Genomic DNA, 14,837 nt, shown 5'->3' on the forward strand with positions numbered 1-14,837 from the left:
ACCGTGTGGTGTTGGGGAGTGGGGTTCCCCCGAGCCCACTCAAGGCACGCTTCTCCCAGGAGGGGGCACTTCCTTCAGACGGAAACCCTCGGAAACACGCTCTTCTCTTGCGAAGGAGCTCTCAGAGCTGTGGTCCCCAGAGGTGCCCCGTGTGCATGTGTGTGTGCTCCCTTGTGTTCTCTGTGTCTCTGTGTGCCTGGGGGCATGTTCTGTGTCTGTGTGTCTGCACTCACGTGTGTTCTCACGTGTTCTGTGTGCACTCACGTGTGTTCTGTGTGTGCTCACACGTGTTCCGTGTGTCTGCACTCACGTGCGTTCTCTGTACTCACACGTGTTCCATGTGTCTGCACTCACATGCGTTCTCTATGTGTACTCACGTGTTCTGTGTGCACTCACACATGTTCTGTGTGTGTCTGTACTCACACGTGTTCTGTGTGTGCGCACATGTGTGTGGCTGGCTGCTTTGTGGGGATTCCCGGCCGTTGCTCCTGTTTGCCGTTTCTGTGTTGGTGCTTAGTAGCCGAGTAACTTCTTGTTTTCTGGACTGTGCCAGTGTCAGATTTAAAGAAGATATGCAGCAGGTGTGTTTTTGCCCAGGCTGTTGGGACCGAGGGCCCTTCGCGTGGGTCCTTGCACCTGGTTGGAAGGGGCCGCCTCCCTTCAACGTCGGAGCCTCCCTGCCTCCCTCCTCGGAGTTCCGCAGACTCCCTATGAGTTTCCCGGGGCCGTGAGGCAGTGCGGGTGGTGATGGTGGCCCCCAGGGATGGCCCTGGTTGGTGGGGGAGCCCGGGGGTCGCACCTGCGACCAGGCGGCTTTTACCGCAAGGTGTGCAGCCCCTCAGACCGGCGAGGTGCTCAGGGCATCTGCAGATTTCGGCTCACGCCTGCTGTCGTGGGAGTGCTGGGGACAGAATGCGTGTGATGCTTCTGGAAGCAAGGGCCGTGTCCCTGTGGGAGAGCAGGACCCACCTGCCTCTCCAAGCGGAACGTGCTCCTCTGAGGCGCTCGGCTCTGGGGCCAGCCCGCCGCCAGGCGCACGTGGCCATCGCTCCCGTGTGCGCGTTAGGACACACGCCCATCCCGCATCACAGCCCGGAGCGGAGACTCGACGTCAGCCTTCAGTGGAGGGCTTTGTTGGGGCAGAGGAAGCCAGGCGGGTGGGTGGAAGGTGTGAGTACAGGGGGAAAGGACTTAATTTGTCACTTGAGAGGTTGACACGGAGGAAGGAAGTTGAGGGGTGCCTGTAGGCGTCTAGTCTTCCCCGTGAGGCGGCAGTGTGACCCCGCAGGGCTGCGTGGCAGGCTCTTGGAAGGCACCAGGCGCCCGGGAGCACGTCCCACGTCCCCATCCTGTCTCTGAGTGATCCTGCCACTTTCCTGGAGCCCAGGATGGGAAAGGCTGGTCAGTCCTCCCAGAAGAGAGTCTGGAGGGAAAGACGCCACAGGACGCAAGTGGCCATCAGCTGCGGGGGTTGGCGTGGTTCTCGTTCTCTCAATATTTCCTCTGTTTTTGCCACAGAATGGGTTTCTGTTTCACCGGAAACTTGCTATTGAAGCGTGGGAGCGCTCGGCCCGAGCGTTTGTTTTTTTCCTGGCTGAATGCAGGACTCTCCTCAGCTGTGCCCGCTGGGATCCACTGCCTGGATTGCCAGGTTGCTCAGTTTCAGGTTCCCGCGTTGATCCTGGCTGCAAAGTATGGAGGGCAGAGGGCAAGGGGAAGGGGTCATTAGTTACCCACTATGGTCGTGGAACCTAAAAATGCTTCATTCCCGCACTTACCTACTTCAGAGAGCGCCGGCCGTGGGGAGGTGGCTTTATGGGGTGCTGTGGGCTCCGGCCTGTCAGACCTGCCCTGAGGTCACCGATGGAACTCCGTTCTGCTGGAGGCACCTGGCAGCTCCGGGGAGGATCATGGGCCCCCCGTGGCCAGCGCCTCCGTGCAGGCCCCTCTGTGACCCACGTCTGGTGTCAGCGCTGGTGAGCTGGGCAGACTGCCCGCGCTCGATGGCAGGAAGGGGCGATCGATGGCTGCTGACGTTGGCCTGCCCGGCTGACCCTTGGGAAGGCATCTGGCTCTGAGCCTCAGAGGTCACTGTGTTCCTCCCTCGGGAGCCATTCTGGGAGGGATGGTGGTAAAATCCGAAATGCAGGCCTGGAGGAGGACGGGGTAGGGGCGGAAGCTGGCACCTCTGAGGGAGAGGAGATTGCAGACATGCGGGAGGCTCGCGGAGGCTGTAACTGGAGAGGGAGGGAGGACGTGGGGCACTGGGGGCCACTCAGGGACGCTGCCCTTGGCGGGAACTGGGGCTCTGACCCAGTGTCTGTGGCAGACCACGGGATCCGGGCTCCCAGGCCATGCAGGCTCTGCTTTGGCCTGGAGTCCGGGCAACCTCCGCTGAGTCCTGCAGCCCCGCCTGCTTCTCTGACCCCGGGCCGTCCCCTCCCACCCCACAGAAGATCCTGCTGTGTTTGCTCGGTGACGACAAGGACACTCACGCGTCCTTCAGGGACACCGACCGCAGTGCCCTGGCTTGCCTTCCCCCCCCCGAGTCTCAGTGACTGGAGTCAGGCTGGGCCCTGGGGCAGCCGCTCACTGCTGGGATGGCGCTGTCCCTGGTCACCGCCTGACGGTTGCTGATGTCGGAGTTAAGCTTGCATCTCCGGGGCCAGAAACACGGGCAGCAGAACTGCTGCAGCAAAAACCGATTGAGGGTGAAAAGAGGCTGTTGGCTCCTGGGGGCCGGGGGACCTTTCTGGGCTGGTGGGGTGCTGTGAATTCTGACGGGGTCGGTTCCACAGGGTGTCAGTGGCTGCTGTGCCCTTTGAGATGCGCCAGGCCTCGACTGGACGGGAGGGTCCATGCTTAGAGGGGCAGCCAATGCTGGCAGGGGACCTGGGCTTCGTAGAACATCCGCCAACTTTGCTGTGTGTTGGGACGTTTTTGTAATGAAATGGCGAGGTGAGGAAGGGACCCGTGGCTTTGTCTAGAGCGTGGCCCACCACTGCCTTCAGGGGAGGACGGTGCTGGTCAGGGCCGCCCACGCTGTGCCCACCCTTCCTCCTGTGGTTGCTTCCCGAAGCCCTGGGCTCTCGACTGGCAGACGCCAGCTGTGTGGCCCATTCCTCGGGGGCTCGTCTGTGGTCTCGGGCTGAGGCGTGGCTGCAGCTCTGGCTGGTGATCCTGGAGTGCCCAGCCTGGCCCGGCTGGAGCCGTGACCTTGGGGATGGCTGGGCTTCGGGTGCCGGGTTTAAAGGGTGCCACGAGCAGACATGCTGCTGGAACTTCCCTTATAGACTTGAAGGAGACCGGCAGGTACGTGTGGTCACGGCGACCCTGTCCTGCTGCCTTGAGGAGTCGCCGTGAGGTGCTGGCTTCTGCTCGATTCTCGGGGCTGGAAAGCCAGCGCCCTGTGGGGAGGGGCCTCTTCAGGGAGGGGCTTTACTCAGGCCCTTCCACCTGCCGTGAGATGGGGCAGAAGCGCGATGGCTCCTCAGCTGGGAGGATGCCCATTGGGCCTTCCTGCTCAGAGCCTCCTGGGCTGGCAGGAGACTCGCAGGTAGCCATGTGTGGAGAGCCTGGCTGCTGGGCTTGCTGGGCTCTGCAAGCTGTGTCCGGGGGCCGGCCGCCTACTTTTGTCAATAAAGTTTTATGGGAACGTGGCCCTGCCACTTGTTCACACATTGTCTTTGGCGGCTGTGAGTGGTGGTGACGGGACGCTGTGGTCCTTTACAGAGGAAGCTTGCCCACCTGCCGTCCAGACAGGCGCAGCTCGTGGACGTCGGCCTGTGAGTTAGGCCACCCTTCCAACCAGTGTACCGACCAAGCGATTCGGGCAGGAGTCCGAGAGACCCTGAAACCCCCGGTGAGAGGCCGAGAGGGGCAGGCCCCCGTATATTCATTACAAAGGGGAGGTGACCAGCACTGGGGTCGTCTGGGGTCGCACAGGCGGTCGGACGTCCCCAAGGCATTCCCTCCTCAAAGCGTTTCTCCTGAAAACCACCCCAGGGAAATGGCCGCAGATAAACTCTGTGGCATTCTACCAAACATCTGACCCAGATCCTTGGAGTGAGAGGATATCAGAAAAGATAGCGAGGGAGTTGGAGCCGACGTCCGACCGCCTGTGCGACCCCAGACGACTCCAGCGCCGACATCCGTGAGCTGCGCCTGTCCAGCCCCATGGGTATTTTCCAGGCCTCGATTCTCAAGTTTTCTGTTGGTAGTGCCTCCGAGAGGAAAGTCACTTCTCTCTTTATTTAAGGGACTGTGTGTGTGGCCTAGTCCTGAGTTTGCAGGGCTCCAGGTGCCCCGGGGCTGACGCTGTGCTGACCGTGGTGGTCCCAGCTGAGGGCTGGCCCTGGCCGCCTGCACACTACACCCCAAGTGTCCGCCCCTCGTGTCGTCCCTGGTGAAATGCTCTGTCCCGGGGACCCACCTTGGGGCGTGACAGTTCCTCAGCCCCTCCTCGTTCTGTGGCCTGCACAGTTCGGAGCAGGCCCGTCAGCTGGGCTGAGGTGCCCTCTGCTGGGATCTGTCTGAGGTTTGTCTTGTGATCAGATGGGGCTGTGGGTTTGGGAGGAAGACCGCAGGGGGACGTGACATTCTCCTCCCCTCGGTGCCTTCCCTCACTCTGACTTCTCACTGCCCAGTGGCCTCCTTTGCTCGCTGGCACGTGTGCCAGGTTTCTGTGCCGTAAAGTGGCTCTTATCCTCCTTCTCTGCTTTATTAGTTGGAAACGAGTCGTAAAGTTCAGCCTCCACCCCGCCCCACAGCCTTAAATCTTTTTAAATGAGTAACAGAGTGGCTTTATGGATTCTTTTATTCACTTGTGCCCAGTTGTTGTGATTTGTTTTGCTACTCAGATTACCCCATGTTCAAGTCGGCCGCCTTGTTGCTGTCGAGTTGGGTGACGAGCTGAAACTCCAGCATTTTCACTGTTTAAGCGGTTGGTCTTGGTGCGGTGGCCTCAGACCCCGAATGCCCCTGAGGCTGGAGGCCCTGGGCGGTCAGGGAGCTGGGACCGCTGCTCCCCTGGAGGCTGCAGGCCTGTTAAATATGCATTTTAAAGGGCGTAAAAAGATCAAGTCCATCAGTGGCTGCTGTGTCCCGGGAAAGCAGAAGAGGCGAGAGAGAACATCACGAGTCTGCAACGAGCCGTGTACACGGCAGGAGCAACGCGCTGCCGACGCTCTGCGCCCCGACGCCCACTGTCCTGGCCGTTGCTGAATTCTGAGGCTGTTTCTGCGGATTCACCATGTGTGCGAGCTGCCCTGAGGGCGGCCGTCACAGGCTCTCGGAGGGTCTTTGATGAGGCAACACTGAGCGCATGGTCCCCTTCCCTACGCCGTGTTAGGGTCGCTTTGTGCATCTTCATGACACGTTTCACTCTGTTAAGGGAAGTGCCCCCGGGTCATCGGAGGCCTCCAGATCCCTCTTTCCTGGGGGTGCACCCAGAGCCCGGCCGTCCCAGGGGCACGGCTGGCAGATGGGGGCCCACCTGCCCAGTGCCACCCCCCACCCGCCCGGTGCTGTGTTTCCTGGCCCCCGTCGGTCTTGAGGGGAGGACCTCTAGGAAATTCCAGGTCTTCTTTGTTCTGCCGTAGACAGTGTTGGATGAAGCATCCTTGTTTTAAGACCTAATCAGTCTGTTTCCTCTGTGATATAAGGAGCCAGCACCAGCATTCATGGAGTGAGGTGACGGAGGTTTCGCGGGAACTTCCTGGAACTAACTCCATCTCGGTCCCCCACCCTGGGGTCAGCTTTCAGGGATGGGGCTCGCATCCCGTGAAGGTGCTGTTCCCGCCGCCTCTGTGCTGCGTGTGACTGCACGGCTGTGACGCGTGCTGAGTGTCTCTGCCTCGGCCCTGGAGGGGCCACGGGGGCTCACGTGAGCTGTGACCTCCAGCCACGTCGAGGTGTCGCTCAGGTCCAGTGAGCACCAGCGGTCGGGTCTGTAATGTGAGGTGAGGGGGTTTGAAGCTGTTTCTGTAAACGCGAGGCAGGTGCGCAGTCTCACTCCTTGGCTGAAGGGCCGGAAGAGGAGACGAGTTTTATTGGGGGATGGTGCGGGCTTAATCCCCTGGTCTCCGGCCGTCACTGTGATTGAACATCTGACCTGCCGATCCCGCCGGTCCATTAGAGCAGATTAAGCGGCCTGGCTGTCTGTGCCGCAGGCAGTCAGGCTCAGCAACAGCAGGTGTGGGTCCTGCCCTCCCAGCCTGCGTGGCCCGGGATACCTGCTCCAGCTGTGGGGCCTCCCGCCTCACGCCAGCTGCCCCAGGAGGACGTGGCGGGGCCTGGCGAGGCCGGTGGGCTGCCACCTGCCCTCCAGCACTTGCGCCCCCAGGTTCCCCTCTCAGGCCCACCTTCAGTCCTTGTCATGGATCAGCAGAGTGACGAAGGTGGCGTGACCTCAGGTGAGTGGCCTCATCCGTGAGACACAGGTGGGCCTCGGCCCGGGGGGGCCCCTGCACTCCAGAACTCTGCCGGCCTGGCAGGGTTGTGCTGGTGATGGTGGTGGCCGGGCCACGAGCGGCAGGGTTTTCCTTCTGACTCCCTGGCCCTGCGACCTCTGGGCAGCGCCTCTGCCCTCAGAGCCCTCTGGGTGGGAGGGTCCAGCCCTGGGGTCTTAGGACCACGGTTTCTCTTGTGGGGCTTTAACTGTGACCTGACCCCCCTCAGCAGCTGTGAACTGAGGTTGCGTGTGTCAGAGGTGACGAGTTAGGGGGCTCCAGGTGCCGTTGGTGCTGTTTCCATTTCAGGCCAAGTGAGTGAAGCCTGGGTTCGGGGCAGCAGGTGGTTTTGAGCCAGTGTTTCAACTCCAGCAGATCTGAGGAGAAGTGGGGGTGGGGGCTAAGGGGGCTCCTGCCTCAGGGGCTCCTGCCCCGTGGTGGCCGCCCTGGGAACCACGAGTGGAGGTGCCTGGTGCGCAGAGCGTGGCCTGGACTCGCGTCCCGTCTGGGCCTCAGTTCTGTCTGTGTGTTCTGACCGGGCTCCCGGCTCTGCTTTCCCCATGAGGAAGTGCTCCGGTCTCCTGGTGCCAGTCACATGGGTGCCTTTGAACACAGCCAGAGGACAGACTAACGGACACTCTTCTCAGAGCACGAGGGCAACGTGCTCTTTTCAGGAGATTAAGCATTAAAGTCCTGGTTCATGACTCTGATGACAGTGCTCTCGGTTGGCCGTGAGCCGGGGAGAGGTCAGTGCCGTCCCCGAATTGGAGGACTTGCCAGCTGCCCGGCATGAGCTTCCTGTCCTCCTGCTTACTTTGTGTCTATCTCCCCATTTTCCGTGCCCGTCGTGGGGTGGTTCTGGTTGGCAGCACAATGGGAAACCACAGGTGCAGCTGCCACTCACCCTAACCCCCGCCCGCTGGCCGTTGCTGTGACGCCATCGCCCCGTGAGCTGGTCCCGGCTCGTGCATCCTTCACTGGCTGCGTCAGCTGGGTCTGGTCCCTGTTCGCGTCATTTGCTTCATCGCCTTGCTATTTTCTTGGTTTTCATGGCTGGAGCGTTGATCCTGTGATGTGAGCAGGTTCCCAGACACCTGCCCGCCCGCGTCGTGGCGAGGGTTGTGTTTTCTCCCCTGCCCCCTCGGGCAGCGCTTGCTCTGGGCGCTCCTCGCCGCAGATCCTGTTGAGTCCTGCCGGGATGCCGTGTGAGGTGTTCCTGTCACGTTGCAGAGTGGGGTGTCCGTGCCTCCACTGCCTGCTCCCCTGGACGTCAGGTGCTTGGGGGACGTGCGTTTCCTTGGAGGAGGGGTCGTTGCTGGGGGCACGGTGTTCTCCCTGCACAGCGGCAGTGGTTTCACACGCCCCGGTCGCTTGCAAACAGCTACGGCCCTGGTTGAGAGCCCTCAGCGACCACACCTCTTCCCCGCAGAGCCAGGCCGGGGGGAGCCTGTGAGTGGACGCTCAGATGCTTGGCGATGCCTGGCACCTGCCCCCCTGAGCTGATCAGGGCGGCTCTTCCCATGCTGGCCTGTCCGCCTTTCCCTGGCGAAAGAAACATGAGACCCGGGAGCCATGACTTTGTCCAAGGTCGTGCCCCAGCGCTGGCTCATCGGAGAACTTGAAACCCCAGCTGCGTCTCCTCCCTTCCTCCCGGGGGCGGCTGGCGCCTGGGCCTGTGTGGTCACAGCCGGGCACACAGGCAGAACTTGGCCTGGTGTCCCCCAGAGTCCCATCCACAGGGCTCTTTCCATCCTGTTTACACCAGAAGCATGGTCGGGAGCTGCTGGTCCTATGTCAGCCGCTGGTCCTTATAACCAGAAAAACAGTCATTACGACCAGAAGAGTGCTGTCACTGCCGGGAGAGGATGCTGAGCTGGAGTCCACTTAAAACCCCCAGGGCGGGGCCAGGCCTTGCTTGGGACACCTTCACCGAGACACCGCAGTTCAGGGAGAGGAGTTTTAGAAATTACTCCTTTTTTATGTGAGCATATTTGTATTTTTTTCTTTTAACTTTATTTCAACATAAATTTAGACTTCAGAAAACTCTCAAGAAGAGCACGAAGAATTTCCCGGTATCCTTTGGCCTAATTCCCTAAACGTCAACGTTTTGCCGCATTTTCTTCGTGTTTCTCTCCCTCTGCCTCCCTCCCTTTCTCACTTTGTCTGAACTGAGGAGCGTACGTGGCAGAGAGGTCGCCTTTACGGGTGTATTTCCTGCAAACAAGTGCACTTTCTCTCATAACCTCTGCAGAAGAGGCGCCGAAATCAGGAACGCTTTATCGACTGAAGGTCCCGCTCGGGCTTCCCCAGGCGGCCAGTGACGGCCTTCATCTAAGCGTCGGGTCACGCCGCCTTCCATCTCTGTAGTCCGCTTCCCTCTGGAACTTTCCACGGCCTGTTGGATCTCTGTGATGTCATTTCTGAGGGCCGGTGCTTGAGGCCAACCTTCGTTTCGGTTCGTCTCAGGCTTCCTCATGCTCAGACGTGGGGGCCCCACGTGATGTGCTCTCTCCTCGGGGTGTTGATCAGGGTCGGGTCCTGACCTTCGCCTTGACCTCTTGCTTGGGTCAGCAGATCGGCTTCTCCGCCGGGTGCTACCCTTGGCCGAGTCTCGGTGCTGAGTCAGTGCCTCGTGGGCGGTGTGGGCGGGGTCCACGCCCTGTGCCTCCAGCCTTCGCCCAGGTCCCAGTGTCCACGGATGGTTCTCAGCTGGAGTGGTCACTGACACGAGGGGTCCAGCGGTGACTGGCACTCCCACTCCTTCCGTGTTGACCAGGTGGTCTGCAGTGAGGAGGGCGTCCCTCCCTCCCCGTCCGTCCTGTCGTCACTCAGTGGGCATCTGGGCCTCTGCAGTGGGTCGTGGTTCTTCTCTGTTGTCTTTATTTTGACGCTCAGATTGTTTTGGAGGCAGCCAGTGGGAGGCCCGTCCTCCGGCCGCTCCGTCCTCATGACACGTGGCGCTGTCCTCTGAGCTCTCTTGACCAGAGCCTGGTGCTCCGGGTGCATCCTCTGCCCCAGCCCCGGGTCGCCGTGTCTCCCAGGCGCCCAGTGACATAGGTGACGTCCCTGCTTCTGGGTCCCTCGGCAGGCGGAGCGAGGAAGTGTGTGTGTGTGTGTGTGTGATGTGCACACACCTGGCACATGGACGCGGTTGGTGAGGGAGATGAACCCGGGTTCACACCGGTGCGCCAATTCAGTCCACACCTCAGAGCCCGTTCTGTCCCCTCCCCTCCTGTCGCTGAAACTCACTGCCGGTGGGAGCCCGGCTCCCGTCCTCTGCGGCCTGGTTCTCACCTTTGCTCAGGCTCGCGCCGTGCGCTCACGGACACGCGGAGTCTTCTCAGTTGCTGACCTGTTGCTGGCAGTTCTGGGGTCTCGAGCGCAGTGTCGAGTCTGCTCAGAGCGTGGGCTGCTCCTTTCACCTGCCGCGGGAGTTTGGCGTTTGTTCGGGATATGACTGGTTGTTTGTATTCCCCTCTACATTTTCTCCCATCCTTGTTTTTGTTTCTTCTTCTAAGTGTGTGAGACACAGACGTGGTTGCAAAGCTACGAAGCGAGGCACACCCCTCACAAATGTACGGTTGGATTCAGAAAGTGGCGCGTGACGGCCTGCCTGCTGCTGCTTGCCGTGCGGCCGGCTGAGCGAGGGGTCATGGAGGTTTGGGGGCAGGGGCACCAGGTCGGGGGTGGAGGGCAGATCTGCCTGAGTAGCTCTGGGTGCCATGGGCCGGCCCCTACAGCCTACAGCCGCCTCGGGGCACAGACTGGCAGACGTCTTCCTCTCTGAGCATCCAGGGGTTTAGTGACCCCCCATCTCCTTTTGGGGAATCTGTCAGAAAGTCAGATGGTGGCAGGGTCACCCCGACAGGCCCTGCTGTGCGCAGGCAAGTCCCCCCAAGTTCACACTGAGCCCCAGGTCCTGAGGACGCGTGGGAGCCTGAGGGCAGCCAGTTTTCGGAGCCTTTTCCTGGTGCCCTCCCTCAAGATCCCTCTGATGGACAGTTGGGTCCGAACAACTCGGGAGCCCTCACTGTGTGGCAGGAGCTGGCGGCCTGCGCTCGTGGGTGGGCACGAGGGTCCCCCTCTCCCAGGAAGGAGATCTCCCCGGCCAGGGCTTTCCAGGTGTGACCGCCTGCCGACACCTGGCCCGCGGCCCCCATGGGGCCCACTGGCGGTGGTGACTTGTAGGTGGGCACAGTGCTGGGGGTCGCGGTGGGTATAGACAGGTACAGGCGGCCCCTCACGCTGCTCCCCCCGGCCCTCCGGTGGCCTCTGGGATGGTGCTGCTGTCCCTGCTCAAGTGGGTTGGGGCTCCATATACATGAGGGGTTGCTGCTTAGAATGATGCCAATAGGTTTTTCCCTACATTTTAAATTTAGAGCCACGACCAGGCCCCACGTCTCGGAATCTGGGCGTGAGCTCCCACATTGAATTTGGGGCTCAGCCCTTCACGTCCCTGCGACCTGTCCTCGGTGATGGCCTAGATTTCCTCCACCGTGACTCGGGGCCTGGGTTGGGCTGTCCTGACAAGTAGCCATGGAGATGGCAGTCCACGATCGCCACCTGCCTTTGGGCTCCATGACGCTCCACGGGGAGCCGTGCTCTGGCCTGGGGGCTGGGGTCGGGGCAGGCTGCCGTAATCCATCGGATCTGGGACTCGGAAGCTCAGAGCCGCTGCAAAACAGCACTCACAGAGGCGTGCGCCCGTCAGAGAGCCCTGGCGTCACCGCGGTTACAGGCCAGGCGTTGGTGGAGTCCCCGGTCTTTGGAGACATTTGTCCCCAGGAGGTTCCAGGAAGCACTGTAGGATCTGTGGGGCCAAAAGGGGCCGATCGGGACTTGAAATTCCTGAGCAGAAGGTGACATTCGAAGCTCTTTGCGCATGACACCCTCCTCCTCCTGAGTCCCCCTCCTCCTCCTGAGTCCCCCTCCTCCTCCTGAGTCCCTCCTCCTCCTGAGTCCCTCCTCCTCCTCCTGAGTCCCCCTCCTCCTCCTGAGTCCCCCTCCTCCTCCTGAGTCCCTCCTCCTCCTGAGTCCCTCCTCCTCCTCCTGAGTCTCCGTCCTCCTCCTGAGTCCCCCTCCTCCTCCTGAGTCCCTCCTCCTCCTCCTGAGTCCCCCTCCTCCTCCTGAGTCCCCCTCCTCCTCCTGAGTCCCTCCTCCTCCTCCTGAGTCCACCTCCTCCTCCTGAGTCCCCCTCCTCCTCCTGAGTCCCCCTCCTCCTGAGTCCCTCCTCCTCCTGAGTCTCCGTCCTCCTCCTGAGTCCCCCTCCTCCTCCTGAGTCCCCCTCCTCCTCCTGAGTCCCCCTCCTCCTCCTCCTGAGTCCACCTCCTCCTCCTGAGTCCCCCTCCTCCTCCTGAGTCCCCCTCCTCCTGAGTCCCTCCTCCTCCTGAGTCTCCGTCCTCCTCCTGAGTCCCCCTCCTCCTCCTGAGTCCCCCTCCTCCTCCTGAGTCCCCCTCCTCCTCCTCCTGAGTCCTCCTCCTCCTCCTGAGTCCCCCTCCTCCTCCTGAGTCCCCCTCCTCCTCCTCCTGAGTCCTCCTCCTCCTCCTGAGTCCCCCTCCTCCTCCTGAGTCCCCCTCCTCCTGAGTCCCTCCTCCTTCAAAATCAAAACATCGTGATGAGCCACTGCCTGTGGTCCCAGCACTGCCTCCCTCTCCTGCTGGCCCTTCGGAGGTGGAGCCCTATTGTGCGTGACAGTGCGTTACCCGCTCTTTATCTCGCGTCCCGTGGGCATCACTTCGTGTCTGACGTAGCCCCGTGTCTGTGAAATAAGCGCCCAGCTTTACTGTGTGGCAGGCCATAACTTAAAGCCAGGTTCCCACTGACGGGCCGTCTGGCGATTGAGCAGGTTTATTCATCTTCATAAAAAGTGCTGCGTGTTTGGGTCTGAAAGTGTCTGGTGACTCGTGGGGAGCCTGCAGATGTGCCTGCCTCGGGGCCGCCATGAGCTGCACCCCAGGACCGAGGCATCCGCGTCTCCCGCCCGGGATGGGGTGAAGCGGGGCCTGGCATTGCTTCGCCCTGAACACGTTCCTCGTGAGGTTGCCGTGTTTCATGCCTGTTTGGCATTTGGAATCTTCTTCAGCTGCCTGCTGTGTCCTTGGAGGGGGAGGTGAGTGGTGGGGGCCGTCCCTCCCGCTGGAGGGGGCCTGGGCGTGACCCCGCCCACCCAGGTCGCCGCCTCCTTCGTCCCCAGTGCTGTCGCGTTTGTCTGTGGCCTGTGACGGCTCCACTGGGTGTGCGGGACTGGAGCGCCCAGCGATGGAGGGCCCCTCGCCTCCTAGCGTGGCTCTTGCAGATGGCCGTGGGACAGCAAGGGTGCTCAGGCCACCCCGTGGGGGGATAGGGTGAGCGACCCTGCCCTTGGGGTCCAGGGGACCAGCGGCATCTGTGCGCTGAGATGCGGGCGTGTCCCTCACACACACTGTGGCTGCCAGCCGTGTTCTCAGCTCGTTGGGTGTGTGTTGGTGGAAGGGTCACCTGGCTCTGGGCTGTCACCTCTGTGATGGACGTCAGCCTGGCCCTGCCCCTCAGAGAACCCGGCGCTGGGGAGGGAAACCCAGGACGCCCTTCGTGGCAGCGTCCCCAGTGCCGTCTGTCCCAGGCAGCGTGGTGCCGCAGGGCTGTGCCTGTCTGGGTTCTCAGAGGAGAAAGGCTGTGGCCACACGCAGCTCTCGGAGCCCAGTGCCCACGCTGTCCCCTGGTCACAGGCGCTGGCCTCCCCCCGCCCCGGTGCCCTGTGTCCAGCCCGCATAGCTGAGGGTTCCTGCCTTGTCCTCCCCAGCCCTGGGCCCAGCGGCACCTGCCCTCCACCCGCCCCTCACTGCCTTTGCCTCCTCTCCGTTCCTTCTAAAGCCGACCGAATTGTGTCTGCACAGGAGATGGAAACCCGAGAGAGAGCAGCCCGTTCATTAACAATGTGGAGGTGGACAGAGAGAGCTTCTTTGAAAGGAAGAACATGGCGCTGTTTGAGGTGACCTGTCTCCCACAGAGGAGGGCAGTAAAGTCGCTATAATTGGGACAAGTGGAGAGGCTGTGGCCTTGCGACCCCCAGCCTAATGGTGAACTGAGGCTGCCACCTGACTAGACACTGTGCCGGGAGGGAGCTGGCAGCCGTCCCTGTCCCCACGGCTATTATGTCAGGGCCCCCGTGAGTTGCCTTAGGGAGCCCCTTGGAGTGGCTGAGTCCTGGGCCATCTGGGGCACCCCGGCCCCCTCGCTGGGTGGGTGGCCCTGCTCAGTGTGGCCTGGAGCCCCTGACCCCTGACTTCATGCCTGCCGGGCACGTGTCCAGGGCCTCGCTGGCCCGTTTCAGATCTGGGCTTCGGGACCAGGGGCTGCTGCGGCTCCCGACGGCCCTGAGAGCAGGCCTCCCGGAGTGTCCCCACGGCAGGGAGCTCTGCTGGGCCATTGATCTCATCGGTTTGGGGGCATTTCAGGGGGGATTAGGGTAACTAATTCCATGTCTTGGTCCCAAACAGGAGGAGATGGACAGCAACCCCATGGTGTCTTCCCTCCTCAACAAGCTGGCCAACTACACCAACCTGAGCCAGGGCGCCGTGGAGCACGAGGAGGGCGAGGAGAGCAGGAGGCACGAGGTCAAGGTGTGCCCGCCCCCGGGCCCCTCCCCCACTTTGTTTTCCTATTGTGGGACACGAAGCCTGTTCCTGTTGTCCTAGGGATTTTCTTTTTCAGGGGTTTATTTTTAGGAATCTATCCTTAGAAATAAGCAGAGCTCCGTGAGGATTGGTATAGAAAGATGTTTTTTGGGGAGTTTTTTGTGAGAGGCAGATCTGGGAACCGGAGATGCCCCACGAGGGGTCTGCTGTGTCCTGCAGCCCTCCGCCAGCTGGACGGGACGGCTGAGTGACCCGCAGCCTCTGAGGTCTGACAGAGCGGGGGTCCTACTGGCCGCCTCCCTGCCTGTCTCTCTCCTCTGTGTCCCCCTGCCCATCCGGTCAGCCCCGTGGCTGAGGGGCTGGGAGTCCTGCATCCACAGCTTTGCTCAATCTCTGAGTGCTATGTCTGGCCTGACCTCAGCTCCACCGGCCATCAGGAAGTCAGGCCACAAGGAAGGATCTCTTCCTCGTTTCCTTCCTCTCCCTGTAAACCCAGCAGAGCGAACACTCGTGTCCTTGACACTCGAGTATTTGCTCTCTGTGTTTGAGAAGTGGGCAGGGCAGAAGGGCAGTGGCCCTACCAGCCGCCCGGCCCAGCCCAGCCCAGCTGTCACAGCATAGCCTGTCGCAGCCCAGCCTGTCACAGCCCAGCCCGCCACAGACACAGCTGCAGCCCAGCCCCCTGGTTGTGGCTTCTGTTGAGATGTAACCTAAGTGTCCAGCTGATGTCACATGGCCATGAGTCACAGTACGTGGCCTGGACCTGCTGCCA

General features: G+C 61.6%; 1 protein-coding gene across 16 annotated transcripts in view; it reads left to right on the forward strand.

Annotated features, from left to right (window-relative positions):
* SLC12A7 (solute carrier family 12 member 7) overlaps positions 1–14,837 on the forward strand; it is a 98,437-nt gene that overhangs the window by 49,657 nt on the left and 33,943 nt on the right. For 9 of the 16 annotated variants that reach the window (XM_023625888.2, XM_023625887.2, XM_070246136.1 and 6 more), the window contains exons 2-3: positions 13,325–13,419; positions 13,928–14,050. In XM_023625888.2, the coding sequence (XP_023481656.2) occupies positions 13,325–13,419; positions 13,928–14,050 (218 nt within the window). Of the gene's footprint in view, positions 1–1,373; positions 1,402–1,581; positions 1,693–7,134; positions 7,196–8,282; positions 8,431–12,436; positions 12,559–13,324; positions 13,420–13,927; positions 14,051–14,837 lie in introns of those variants that run through there. The other 7 variants (XM_070246140.1, XM_070246143.1, XM_023625892.2 and 4 more) reach the window with 6 other exon arrangements.

Source organism: Equus caballus, chromosome 21 (genome assembly GCF_041296265.1).
Source record: "Equus caballus isolate H_3958 breed thoroughbred chromosome 21, TB-T2T, whole genome shotgun sequence".
Classification (NCBI taxonomy): Eukaryota; Metazoa; Chordata; class Mammalia; order Perissodactyla; family Equidae; genus Equus; species Equus caballus.